The sequence below is a fragment of the Solea senegalensis genome, linkage group LG1, assembly GCF_019176455.1.
Source record: "Solea senegalensis isolate Sse05_10M linkage group LG1, IFAPA_SoseM_1, whole genome shotgun sequence".
Classification (NCBI taxonomy): domain Eukaryota; kingdom Metazoa; phylum Chordata; class Actinopteri; order Pleuronectiformes; family Soleidae; genus Solea; species Solea senegalensis.
Window position 1 is genome coordinate 29487394 of NC_058021.1, and position 14791 is coordinate 29502184.

Genomic DNA, 14791 nt, shown 5'->3' on the forward strand with positions numbered 1-14791 from the left:
GCCTGACGCACGCATTTGACGTATGACGTAAAGGCCAAACGTCATGACGCTCATGTTTAAAGTCCACCCACGATTATCAACATTTAACACACTTGTATCCAACAAGTGTGTTAAATGTACACTTCTCTAAATTATTAGTTATTTATAAGAGATGTGCGTAAGGTAATAATGAACCTGTATCTGTATTCAATTTATTTCACATTTACTTACAACTTCTTATATCTACTTATTTACCTATATTACTGCAGTTATAACTACTTATAACTGCAAATATGTACAGCTACTTCATAATTTACCATAACATACTACATAATTACAAATTTAACTTAAATATAAGGTTTCAAATGTATTCTTTCTAAACGAGAGACTTCTATTTAAAGAGATAATACCAGGAAGTGTTTCTGACTTATGTACTTATGTAAGTCCAAACCGGTTCAGGGGTTCAGTTTTAGGTCTACTATCAGTGCTGCTGCCAGGTTTAACCCTAACTATGCTTCAGTATTGATACACATCATCTGCTAATCATTGAATGCTGTACTAACTCCTGTTTGAGCTGCATGAGTGAAAGGTCTTGCATGATGCCTCATTTTTATCATTTAATCATCTCATCTTACATGTATTACACTGTCCATCACACAGTTTGTATCTCTCACACAATATGTCCACCTGATTATTTATTAAATTGATTAGGTGTTTCTTCAGGTTGTTCCAGTGTTTAAATTTTGCTGCTACAAGAAAATAATATGTCTCAGTTTGCTTGTGTTGTTAAATTATACCATTCACCAAGTGTTTTCCTCAGACTTTCACAACACATAGTAGCGCTGACATTATATGGTGAAATAAATCAATAAGTGTGGCAGTGAACCACTAGATGGAGTTGTATGATTGTTATTTATTTGCCAAATAACAAACTGAATTGGGCTTCTTCTCTGAGAAGTCAGACATAAATCACAACAAGCATAACGTTCAGCCTCTAAAACAAATGTTTCTGTTCAAGAATGAAAGTTATTACATATAATTTGACATCTTAGTCAAGAAATAATAATGTGCTTACAATAAAAATGTAATTTCTGTTAAAGAGCTTCTATGTACTGGTGTATTAACCATTCTGTAATGGTATTATTATTTTGATAATTTTCAGTGCTGTTAATTTAGGGCAGATTTGGCATTGGGTGGTGGTCTAATACATTTGTTTTTGTATATCCTAGATGTTCATATGATATATTGTATTCACTGTACATTTATTGTTGTATATTTTAGCTTTAATTTATAGTACAGTCTTGTCTCATTTAGCTATTTCTTGAAGAGTAATTGTTTCAAATTTCTTAATTAAGCTTGCTTTAGTTTTTGATTCAAATTTTCTTGTTACTTTGTTCTTGTTTGTTCTGCATCGCAGCAGATTTCTTCTATGTAACTTGGCAAGAGAACCGATTCTGATCATTCTCATACTGGTAAGTTGTTTCCTAATCAGACTTTAAAACTATGTCTTAGCAAAAAAAAATGGCTTGGCTTAGAGGACTCATTTCAAAGAGGGCAAAAGTAAACACTGATATCTCTCTCTCTCACACACACAGAGAAAGGGAGTATAAACATACTTTAACCTAATTTATTGCCGCAGTCTTCTCAGATGACCTACAAGGATCTTTGTGCATCTCATCACTGCTGCATTTGATATAAAACAGTTTAATATCACTTCCATCACTACAATAATAATCTTCATAAACTGCAACCAGGAGGAGAGAGGCCTCTGGCTTTATTTATTTTTATTATGTTATATGGTGTCTATTCTGTGGGGATCACTGGTTTCTTGACTATACTGTATCTATACTGTCTGGATTTCAGTCAGTTCCTTGATATTTTAATTTTATTTCAAGGCATTGTTGTGTGTACATAGTAATTGTGAGCAAAATAGAGAAATATTGAGACTGGAAATGATGAAGTATCCTTAATCGATTCAGCCTCCCCCAAGTTCTGTTCACTCACATTGCTTAGGGTCATTCATTCCCGTCTGGTATGTGCATCTGGCTTGTTATTTTCAAATGCGTCGACTGTTAAGTGAGCAGCTTATTAAACAAGATGACTTTTTTGGATTGCTTTTCCCGTCATTTATGGTCTGTCACGATTTGATACGATTTGAATTGATACCAAAGTGATTTGTTCTACTGTCACTGTCAATGAAACGCTACTCTTTTCATGATTTTTTTTATGTTGTTTACCATGAGACAAAAGGAGATGTATGCCTTAAAAAATGTCTAAATACACAGTAACTGAAAATAACACTCCATACATGGTATACTATTGTAATAATTATTCAGTTATTTATTTATTCCCCTCTCAGTTTTTAACATTAGACAGCATTCTTTTATGACAGACTCAACCGATTTCGATCTTCTCTGTGTTGTTATCATTCTTGTTTAATTGACACATCGTCCCTCCTGCAGTCTGTATGTCCTCAATGATAACATCCACATTTATGGATCCGGCATGTTCCCCACTCAATGCCAGAATTATAGATTCCTGACAATTCTCTCTCTCATAAATGATAACATAATCTGGGCCACTGATTAATTCATGCTCAAATTTAATTTGCAGCCAACACTGTTGACACTGTTATGACATTTTCTCTGTAACATTGTCACTTTAAACGTCTCATACGGCAGCCTTATTAGCATTTTCAAGAATGCTTCTAAGCGCCCTACACTTCAGCCACACATACAATATCCTACACTGCATATTTGTATCCAACATACAAAATATAACAATTTTCTAGCATCTAGAACACAAAAAATGCATATTAATTACATTGTATGGATATTACATTTATATGCTTCTGCATAATGCTATAGATGCTGTTCTCCTAGCATTTTTTGCTGTCAAAGCCAAATTCTCCCATCTGTTCACCCTTTTGTTGTTGTTTTTTTTGGACATATTTAACTAGCAGTCTGGAGAAAATGTCAGATATTTTCCCGTCTGTCCCCAGAAATATCAGCAAGTATTTAACCTTTGGAACCCGCAAACCTTAAATTATGTTTAAGAAAGGTTGACAAATTTCAAATTAAACTTATGTGGCTGTAATGAAATAGCACCAATATCACTTTCTTGTGTTGCCTTTAGTAAGATCCACAGTTATTTCAAAGTCTCATGTAGTAATTTAAACAGTTGAAAGAAAGAAAACAACTTAGTACACTACAGTCAGTACAAAACTACAGCCTGTAACGCCCTCTAGTGGCTGTAGATATTGTACAGGCTCCTTGCTTCCAAGTTTTATTGATTTTTCTGAAAAGTGCAAAGCAACTTAAGCAAATGGGTAACAGGAGTATTGCTAATGCTAATGATAAAGTGAAATATGGGAATAACAGTTAATAATGTAGAGAATAAAGTGGTGGTGAAGCAATCCTTTAGTGTCACCATTTAAATAGTTGCCTTGTCATTGGTAGAAGTTAACACTGGAACCCTCGATATCATATTCAAAAAGCTCTGTTTTTAACTTGCCCTTCATAAACGCTACAGAGAATAGTGATATATTGGTTTTGACAAGTTAGAAGTAGCTTCTCGTGGTTGGGTAACAGTGTTAGTGTCCTGCAGAGGACAAACTGTCTCCGCTGACGGTCTTTGCCCCCTTGAACTTTGCATGCAACAGTGAGCATCTGATCAAAAGCCCTGCACTTTGAGAACTCTGCGTCTACATGAGAGGGTTTCCTGCAGGCTCCGTATAGAGTGCATCGCCCATGACATTTAAACCAGTCGACCAAAGACACTTTTATTTTTCCAACTGATGCTGAGATATTTTGAGTTGCATCATGGCCTATTTACTGCAAAATGTCTTTCTGTGTTTTCTGTGCTTATGTGGTAAAAAAGAGGGGCGGTTAAATATTCAGCTGCAGCATCATTTAATACTAAATCATGTGCAAGCAACTCATCAGTCGAGATAACCTGTTTTCATGTACTTTTTATTTTGTTGTTCTTTTTTTGGTCAAAGTCAGTAAAATCTTAAATACTGCACTCAAATCATTTTTAAAATTTGAAATTATGCAGGTAGAAAGGTAAAATGTCTAAACTGATTTTAAAGGTAACAGATAAACAAGGCCTTATAGTCTCATGAGCATCACCTTTACAAAATTGATAACAACACAAGACAAGAACAAACCTATTTACAATGTTTTGCACTGTTACTACTGTATTTTTAATGGCTCTGCTCAAGATGACAAATACTGTATCTCTGCAATGAAGCAGTTTCTATTTCGTCCAAATTAAGTTTCAGGAATGTTGGACACATCCTTTCTTTTGTGGCACCAGCTGTGTCGACCCGTGTGAAGCAGTACTTTAATTAAAAGAAGGACACAGTGTGTGACACTGTATCAGTGATATGGTCTCATAACAACTTGCGCTAGCAGGGTGGACCGTATACACAGAGAACAAGACCGTGCCAAGCATTGATCCCTGGGGCATACAACACTTTAAAAAATGGCCAACAAGAAAGAAAAGTAATATTTGTGATGATTGGCAAACATGCTAAATGTTTCTCTCAGTTGATGGAGTTTACTTTGGTGAGATATTTAAGTGCCTGTTTGAGAGCGAGTAGAGAAATCAAGTGTCAAGAACAGGATTGTTACACTGGGCAGTGTAACATCTCCTCTCATGCTGGTCCTTTATGTCATTGGACGTCAACAATGAGCTGGCAGCTGTGAACCCAGCGCAGTCAGCTGTCACCCTGAACTACAAACATGGTTCAGTGCCTCATATGTTTGAAGCTGTTACCGTTAAAAAGAAATGGCTTGTGTTCGAGCAGGATACAGTTGTCTGCGGGCTGATCCATAAATGTTCAGGACTACCTTGTCGTTGTGATGTATGCATGTAAATGCCTCAATTACAGCATGAACTCCTGCCCTGAGTCGGCCTCGCTCGCTCACACACGCACTGACACACGTGAGAATGCATGCATGATGATTTCTCCTTATAATTCATACGCTGCAGCACTTGAATATCGAAAGGTTAGAGCTGTCATATATTTATATATCATATTTATTACTCATGTACCATAGCATCAGTTTAATCTTTTGAGAAGACTATTTAAAGGGCTGTTTCACCCATTTTTTCCATTCGATCAAGTGAAGAACAATCTTAAGATCCTTGTGAGGCTGCTGTGTATGTGTCACATTCTCTTACAGCGCTGGAATATTATTTATTTTCTTATTGAAGATCCTTGACCCTTTACAACTGTTATAATTTACAGAAACTCAGTGAAGCACAGCGTAGGGCTTTTATTTTCTAATAGTACATTTTACTAATAGTCTTGTTTTGGAAATGAGACATGTGTCTCAGAGTGGCCATTTTATGATCACATTTATCTCTGAAAATAGGTAAAAAACTATATATTTTCTTGGTGAAGTGTCTCTTTAAAGATCAAAGTGAAGAAGATGCCTCTTACTAAAACTAAATGTTACTGGATTATCACTGCCATCTCCTCTTTTCTCAGTCATTAATCGATCTGATAACGAGATGTTCAAATAATCTGATGTAGTTTATTATTCACAACACATCGGTTATTAAGTAGTTGTAATGTTAAATATATGGGTTAACTCTACTAGTACTCCCCACTGTGTTGCTGTTACCTTCCTCGTTGTTTTTTGATACCGCTGCCTGTGTGTTTGGACAGATCAAACCACTCAAATCCAGACCACAGAGTGTTAACTAGTACACCAACCGTGTGGCCCGCTTCTCCTTCACTGATATTTCTAAAAAATCTAACCTGCAGAGGCTTCAGGTGTTAACTGACTCCCTCAAAGCAACTTAGTGGATGATATTTTGGCAAAGTGGCTGTTAAATCCTGACAGGTGCTGGCGGCATTGTGACAGGACAAAGATTAGGCAAATGGGACGTGTATTACTAAATGTTTTTAATGCAGCCTCAATTTCTGGCTCATATTCCTCTTATTAAGTGAATTTGCCAACACTTGGGGCACTTTGTGACACATGCCACGGCGCACTGCAGGAGCTTCCCCCTCTTGCTGTGTTGATTGCAGGTGCAGAGTGAAGCATCACCTACAGGTACACTGTTAGAATGAAAAGCCCAGCTGTTACCCTCACTTCACTTGGCTGTGAATTACTGGATTCAGTTTGGAAGGGAATCGGCAGGTGCTGCACTTGGACTTAGAGCTCGAGAAGGATTGTGAAAGCAGATTGGCCGCATTCAGAACATGGGAAAATGTTAATCACTCTCAATACGTTCTAATTACCACAGCGTCGCAAGGTGCCAGTTGAGGAAATGGGATTATGAAAACAAGAACTTGAGTTTGGTTTCTTTTTCTCCGCTGTAGAGCCCCGTTTCTGATAGAACTGCAATTACCCGGAACATTCCTTTGTACTGCTGCTGAATGGAGATGTGCAGGGACATAAAATGTACACTTCACTGAAACTCTGCTTCAATGTTTGTGTCTTGCCTTGTCTGTGACCTGTGGATTTAAAATGTTCCAACCAAAAGTGTGTTAGGGTTTTCATCACTGCAGAGGCCTGATAATGACCCATTTATTTGAATCAGGTGTGTTGGAGCAAGAAAACTAATAAAACATGACCAGGACCAGGATTAAGATTAAGAAACACGGTGCTACAGTAACCTATTGCTTTTCATAACTCACCTAGTCAGAGGCACAACAAGGTCAAAGACAATCAGTCTTTGTAAAAACACAATTTCATCTTTTTCTTTTCAGTATGTTCAAGACAAGATCATACATGTGTATGAAACAGACGTGTCAAATCTTTGACAAATCGCTGCACCGGTCTCATCAGCCCTTGGAGCCTCAGTGATGAATTTGTCTCATTTATCTCACTGAAAATGCTGTTTTGTTTTGACCTCCATTTTGTTCATGAAGGTTGAGCTGAATTACAAGAGCTTTGAGGAATTGACAAGCTGTAAGGAGGAATTATCTCAAATTAACTAGAGTAGTGAAGCAGTGGAGGGAAGCTCTATTAAAATCTTGCCAAATTCTTGAGGATTTTACTTGAAGACAATACAAAGCCAATCTGTAATTGGAAATATCACAACTATAGGACTGACTGCCTGGAAAATTGAGTCTGGACTGGTGCTCACGTGCATGTACTCACCTGTCAAACACCTTTTTTTAAGCTTCACGGGCATGAAAATAAAACGTCTATGTTTTTCTTTAGAACGGATGACATAATGGCATTCATTTCACCAGCACATGCTAACATGCCATTAATATGGATATCGTTACCTGCATGAGTAGGCATCTGTGTAAAAGGAACCTCCCACTCTCTATTACTCTGGTGTAACAACCTGCTTTGACCATAGTGTTGAACACAAGACGGGGGTGAGTGGAACTTTTAGCAATTACGCACTAATTCTGCCGTCACATAACATAATCTAAAAGTATGAGTATTAAAATGCTCTGAATGTTTTAGTGAGATGTGGTAATGTGCATTTTGTGACGGCGTTATTCTGCACTCTTGCACCTCCGATTGGATTTGATTTGAAAGAGTTATTTGAACGTGAAAACCCCCCCCAGAAAATCAGCAATTAAATTTAACACGAGTTGACACATATTTAAAGTGGGAAGAAGTCTAGACAAACCCCTGTCCCTTATTTTTATTTGTATTTATATGTTATCCCGTTTCCTTCACATAGAACATCATCAGATAGCCAAATAGACCAAACAAAACAAGAACGCAGCTAAGAGTCACTTTAAACTGAACATGAATTAATAAATAAATGGCTACTCAGTAACATAAATAATATATTGAACATATTTAATTAAAGAAATTAATTAACACCCTCCTGTGATTATCGCGCCGCCATATCATCCCTGTATCCCATGAAAATATGATCTTTATATTTTCACTTTTTTTTTTCATAGTTTAATGACCTGCAGAATCTTTTAATGTTTAATTTAAATCTTTAATTTTATTCATTTAAAACATCATTCCTCCCTCTTAATTAGTAACCCCCCCCCGATCCCTGAACATGTTCTGAATATTTCGTGGTAATTGGTGATTATTGGCTTTGAGCATGATTTGTGCTGTCTTTAGTGTGTTTGTGAATTTTAAAAAGATTGACTGCAAGATAAGTGAGTGAGTATGATCCAAATAACCTACACTATGAATGACTCCTTATTGCCCTTTTTTTGTAACTACCTGACGACTTCTCTGTCACATTAACAAGAAATAATATACTGACCACAAACCCATTTCCATTCCATGGTTTTCTACAACTTAATTAGTGGGATTCAAAAACAATTAAACACACAATTTAGCACTTTCTTAACATGATGTCTGCTCTGACTGCCAATAGAAACAATATCCCTTTGTTCCACTGGTCGCTCATCCACTGTGGACCATTAAGCCTTCATTTTTTTCTCAAGGTTCATTTCATTTGAACTACAGCAACTACAACTTAATTCCTGCACTGGCTTACTGCTAATATATCCTGTCCTATTGATTACTGTGAAACTAAATTACGCCTCACTGTAAACTGAGCCCTTTTACTCACCATGTATTATTGTGTTAGTGGCTCATATATCTAACTGTGGCTCTTCTCTCCCCTGTTGCATATTAAATGCATTAATTAGTTGCATCTTATTTTATCTTGCTGACAACATTAGGCACGCTCTCTGCAGGCTCTTTCCACCTTGCTGGGTGAATAAAAACAGTTTGTTCTCTCTGGATTTGAATGTAAATATTCCTTTTTTGTTACATTGCAAACAAACACCGCGATTGGGCACATTTACACAGACTCTTAACTAGCCTTCTTTTGTAACTCTCAGCAAGTATGGAATGGATCGTATTTGACTATAGGGACACATACTTATACTGTAATCTAACAACAAAGCATATTTCCCAATATCCTTACTATAAATGAATCCTTTGGTTCAAACCCAAGTCAATAAACAACCTCTCTTTTAATCCTTTGTCTATTCCCATTCTCCTTGCACTGATATGGATGCATGATACATACAGGAAGCAAGACAACCAGCAAAGGGAGTTCATTGAGCAACAACCATAAAAGCCATTTATTACCTTTTACAGCCTATATCACATACACGCACACAGGTAAGATCCAAGTGGAATAGTACACGGTGAAGCAAAGCTCTACCTCAACCAGAGATTTAAGCCCATGGCGTGACAAAATGGATTTTGTTGGAGGGGAAAATAATAAGGAGTTCTAGTTAAAGGACACAGGAACAGGATTATGATGATGCCGGGTTTGGTGTGGCAGCTGTTTGCCTTCAATCTGGTGTTCACGCCTGAGTGGGTCCGTGGGTTTACCTGCACTCGGGGTTTGTCATGTGAGGATTGTGTGTGTGACTTTACTGACAACTGTGGAGATGGTATCAATGAGGAAAACTGTGAGTAAAAGTGGAAAATACAGAGTATGTACTGTCATGTAACCCTTGATAATATGAAGATAATACAGAGCAAAACAGGGCAGAGAGACAGTAAAACATTTAATATGCTGCTTGCTGGTGTAAATACTAGTGAAAACTAATTTTCAAGGGATTGTAAACATGAAAGGAACTGGCCTCAGCTGGATCAATATTCATTTTCTTAATGTGATAATCTTCCACACAATGATCAAGCCTATAAAATGAAAGAAAAAATGACACAATTCTACGTAATTTAAAAGAGCCATATCATACCGGTAACTAAACTGGCTTATACTGAAGATGCCTCTTTTTTAACACACATAATGACACAACAAACTTACTGTTGTTTTGTATACTGTATATACACTAGTTGCACAATTAACTGTACGGTCAAAAAGGGTATTCTTGTATTTCACTTAGTTTTTGAGAATTTGAATGAATTAATGGTGGTAAAATGTCCACATTTTAAAGTGAAACATGTGAAAGCAGCTGTACAGTGAAGCTGTTACTGTTTTCTGTTGAAGGCCCTGGATATAAGAGGTGTAACTTTGAGGTGGGATTCTGTGAATTCACTCAAAGCTCGGAGACGTTTTCTGAATGGAACAGAACAAATGAAGTCCCCGGACTCGATCATGACCACACCAACAACACAGGTGAGAGCATTTTGACACTGAATTTATGTCATTCATTTCTTCCTCATGCACCTCTCACAATCTCCTCTCTGTCCCCTTTAGCGTACTTCCTGTCTTTGTTACCTGTTGGAGGAAACAGAACCACAGCAGACCTGAGCGGCCCTGTATTCCAGCCCAGTCAGACTTGTCAGGTAACTCTACAGATAGATACTTAACAGTAAAAAAAACAAGGCAAATCCACGAACAACACAATATCATTGAATGAGCGTCCTGTTATTTCAATTCAACAGATGAGTTTCTATTATTACGTTGCGGCGGCACATGGAGATCTGCAGGTCCTGGTTCAAGCTCATCCTCTGGCTCAGAGCACGGTGTTGTGGAAACACTCACAACAACCACAGACGGAAACATGGCAGCCGACCATGATTCACTTTGCCAGCAATCACAGTTTTCAGGTCCGTAATGTTCAGAATTTACCATGATTACATTTTGCGTGTCACACGGAGGAGTAGTAGCTAGCGTTATTGGCTCACAGCAAGAAGGTCCCCAGTTTGAATCCTGGTTTGACCAAGGGCCTCTCTGTATGGTGTTCTCCTCGTGTGCAGCTCGCTCATGTGGAGGAGAAAATGTCAGACAATTAATTAATTTCTTAGAGTATATTAAATTATAATTAGGACAGCAACTAATAATTATTTTCACATTCAATTAATCTGTTGAATGTTTTCTCTATTTATCAATTAGTTGTTTTATAAATGGAGTAAATGATGTGTAAATGACAAGATGTTGAAGCAAAGAAACCAGATCATATTCACATTTATGATTAATTCAATAATTAAGTTTTAATTAATATTGCTCTGGATACTAAATATTTGACACGGCATATTTATATTAAATATAAGACAATCCGTATGTAGACAGATGCATCTGCAAGCTGGTAAATAATGTACACTTTATTTGTAAAACATGACGTAATTGTGCTAATATAGTGGGTTTTAGCTGCTGTTCGATATCAGTATATTTCCTTGAAAGTGATAAAGTCGTCACAGCAGAACACGAGCTGCACTACAGGAGCCATTTATGTGCAGTGAGAAGGTACTGACCCCTTTGGACCTTTCAGTGGCCATCTGGACTTGTGCACATGAAGCCTGCTGTTTGTGTCCTTCCTCTATCAGACAATGTCAGCGTCTCCCTTTCTCAGCCGTCACCATCTGTCACTGAGCGCAGCCAGCTCCCGTTTCATAACGTACAGTAACGCCCGCATCAGTACGGGGGTAAAGAGAGGTCAGCTTACTGTTAACATTCACTTTCAACGCCATGAATCCACTTCCTGTCTCAGACACAGAATAACTATGTTGGTTTTATTTTCAAATTTTCCATTTCAGTCAGTTTTTATTAATTATGTAAATTTTTCATCCAATTAAATCCAATAGGTTTTTATTTTTAGACATTCTTACAGTAAATACATTGGAATTCTAATATATAATGAAATACACAAAAATGAACAAAGTCATTGTATTTTATAGAGCTGCCTCTGCTGACAGTAACCTTTTTTCTGGAGGATAATCAAACAAGATTTTGGCTAAAATCCTAAATAAGCAGTAATGTAATTTCATTTTAATGTGTTTAATTTTATCCTCCCAGCCCAGAAAGTCACAATTTATTTTCTTCTTTGGGAGACATGATCCAGCATTCGTTTAAATTATCTTGATCTTTTTGAATTCTCCCGTATTTCTGTTTGGTATTTTACATACACGTGTGTCACAACGATGTACAGATGTCAACAGTTTCATGTTTTCCCCGCAGGTTGTTGTTCGTGGGGAGTTTTCAGCCGACAGTGAAGTCTCTGAGGTCCTGGCCATCGACGACCTATCCTTCAGTCCCGGCTGTCTGACTGTGACCGGTACTGCTACCATTAATAATGTTTCACTACACAGACAGGGCAGGTTCAGACCTTGACATTTTTGAAATATCACCATGCATAAACAGGCCGCTACACACTTGTTTTGAATACTAATAACAGAGGGGAGACACTAAAGCACTCAGAAAGTGATTCACAACAGAATAACTGAATCATTAAAATAGTGCTTACCACACTGAATAAGAATGAATTTGAATCTGCAGGTTTATTTATGTCTTCTGTAGTGCACTAATTCTAGCTCAGTGATGAATATGATGCAGTTTTTGGAAAGAATTCTGACATATTGACATATATAGATTTTTAGCTCAAACTGTAGCGTCTGTACATCTTTAATGAACCATCTAATATATGATCCCACGTCAGATCTCTGCCTGTAAAAATACAGTCGATGAAGCTTCTTTATCGAGCGTCTCATTTAGGCTACCGTCTGTGGCCTTTATTTTAAGTCTCTTTTCCTGGTCGAGCATCAAAGCTACTCTGATCGGAGACAGAGCTGCTCTGGAAACAGAATGTCACAGTTTGATGTCAGTGGTCGGAGCCAAAATACAGTCGTTTATTTGTGGATCTTTGCCAGAGAATGAGATTTGAACTGCAGAGTAGAGTTTAAAAATCAAATTTGTACTTGCTGGTTTATTTAAGAATGGTTGTTGTAGTTCTGCTGGGAAGCAATGAGGTTGAAATTGGGTGATACCGGGCGAAATGTCTCTTTAAGTACTGGATGACAGACAAAATTGTCCCCTTTGGGGCAGGATGCAGTTTCCTTCATCTTCCAGCTCATTGTTTTGTTTGTCTCTGGCCTGTTTTAAAAGGAGTCAGTTGATACTTTGCCACCAGCAGCTCCAGATCCTCTTTTCTTGTCAAACCACCAATTCTGGATAAAGTGTCTTTGACTTTCACATTAAAATACCAATAACACTTTACTACACAGGCATGGTTTAATATGTAAGCTACATTAATTTAGCCTGAATCTGTGCAGGAAGCCATATCGCTTTGATATGTAGCCTAAACTGTGTGTCAAATTGCTAACTGCATCCCACTTAAAGAGGGTTCTTTATGTTCCACATTCCACAGTCTTCAGCCTATAGTGCACAAATTCATTGAACTGAAATATGGGGTTCACAGCATCACTTTATCTACTTTCGATAATCTGTCGCAAATGATGGCAGCGCAACATTAAATAACCTTGAATGAACGGGCAGAATGCGAAAATAAGATGCAGCCTCTTTAATACATCAGAATTCACATCATGTCAGTGTTATTTGAAATTTGCACATGTGAGGTTGTTTGTATGTTGTTCATGTTTTGGGAATAAAATAACTTACTCATTTGTACTGCATGCATTCCAAAACATATTTATACACCATGTTGTTTCCAGGTTCCATTTATCTTCCAAGTTGACACAACAACCAGCTGGAAACCATTAGAAATGGTTAATTTTTCACTTCTCTTTCCAAAACTCCTCACAAGCGAAGTGAAATTTAAAGTCTTCGATGTACTATTGACATAAATATCCAATTTATAATCATTAATTCATGGTGGAACAGAATCCCCCCCAATAACAAAGCTAATGTAGTGTACTTTGGATGCAGCTAAACTCCTCTCTCCTCATCTATCATAATCTCCCATGAGTGTCTTTAAAACCATAGAATCACATGATGGGAGTCGGTGATAAACAATGTAATGCTCTGTGTCATTTTAATTCAGTACCTCTCAGCCTCCAAAGTGCCTCTTGCAACAGAATACTCTAATCCCATTAAAAATGTCGATTGTATAAATTTTTTTTTATTCCTGTGGCAGAGAGCAGTCTGCCCCCTCCCACCGCTTGCCCTCCCTCGTGGTTTGCCTGTGGTGGTGGGAATTGCATCAAGAATAGCAAAGTGTGCGATTTCACCCCAGACTGTCCCCACGGAGAGGATGAAGCCAGCTGCCGTAAGAACCTTGTTGCTAAGTAACGCGTTCAAATAATCCTCATCCCATTTGTACATTTGGCCGAGAGCAGTGTGGCGACTCATATTCATCTGTCTGAAGGTCGAGAATGGGCTGAAGACGCATGCGAAGATTGGGTTTCTTTTTCAATTATTTTTTTCCAAACTGATTTGTCAGTGTATGCTGATCGCTGATACATCCTGTCCTAGATAAAAGAACAATTATTATGATCCTTGTTTTCAATGATTTATCACATTTGTTTTTGAATGGACAAGGCACCATCGTTGTACTTACTGTTGTAAGTTGTTGTTGTGATGTAACTTTTCATTTTATGAATGATCTAAGCAGTTCTTCCACAACATCCCAATCAAAAGTAATAACTCTCTTTGTCAGAGAAATAGATTTTCCATTACAACCACATTTGCTGAGAAAAATCATGACAGCACTGAAAGCTTGATAACAATACATTTGTGTGTGTTGTAAGGTTGGAAAGGAATCAGTGCTTTGTTGATTTCATGTCTCTCTGGCCATTCAGCCTCTGTGTGTGATTTTGAGGACGGGTCCTGCGGCTGGTACGAGCTCACTCTTGGCGATGGCTTTGACTGGGTCAGGGGGTCATCTGTGGAGGTGCCGTCTGACTACTACAACCACCCACCGCCTTTGGACCACTCCACAAACAGCACCAAAGGTTAAGAACACACAGTCACACCACACATGGACCGCGGCGGTGATTAAATGCGATTTGTGCAGTCACGTTTATCGGTCGAGGGGAATAAGAAAAGAAAGGTGAGGAGCTGATTGGATGATTTATGTCCTGGGTGTGTGGTCAAAAATATCTGGGTAAAGATGTGGAAGGAAGAAAAGTTCACTGGGAAATGTTTCAATGGAAATAGTTTCACCAACCATTCTGCACCAGTCTCCCCCACATCTTTCACCGAA

The 14791-nt window shown here is 37.8% G+C and overlaps 1 protein-coding gene across 1 annotated transcript in view; it reads left to right on the forward strand.

Moving 5' to 3' along the window:
* Nucleotides 1–9207: 9207 nt before the first annotated feature.
* The window catches only part of malrd1 (MAM and LDL receptor class A domain containing 1), a 42820-nt gene continuing 37236 nt past the window's right edge, over nt 9208–14791 (forward strand). Inside the window, exons 1-7 of the mRNA XM_044039222.1 lie at nt 9208–9358; nt 9901–10029; nt 10111–10199; nt 10299–10463; nt 11812–11908; nt 13724–13855; nt 14388–14540. Of these exons, the coding sequence (XP_043895157.1) occupies nt 9208–9358; nt 9901–10029; nt 10111–10199; nt 10299–10463; nt 11812–11908; nt 13724–13855; nt 14388–14540 (916 nt within the window). The remainder of the gene's footprint in view (nt 9359–9900; nt 10030–10110; nt 10200–10298; nt 10464–11811; nt 11909–13723; nt 13856–14387; nt 14541–14791) is intronic.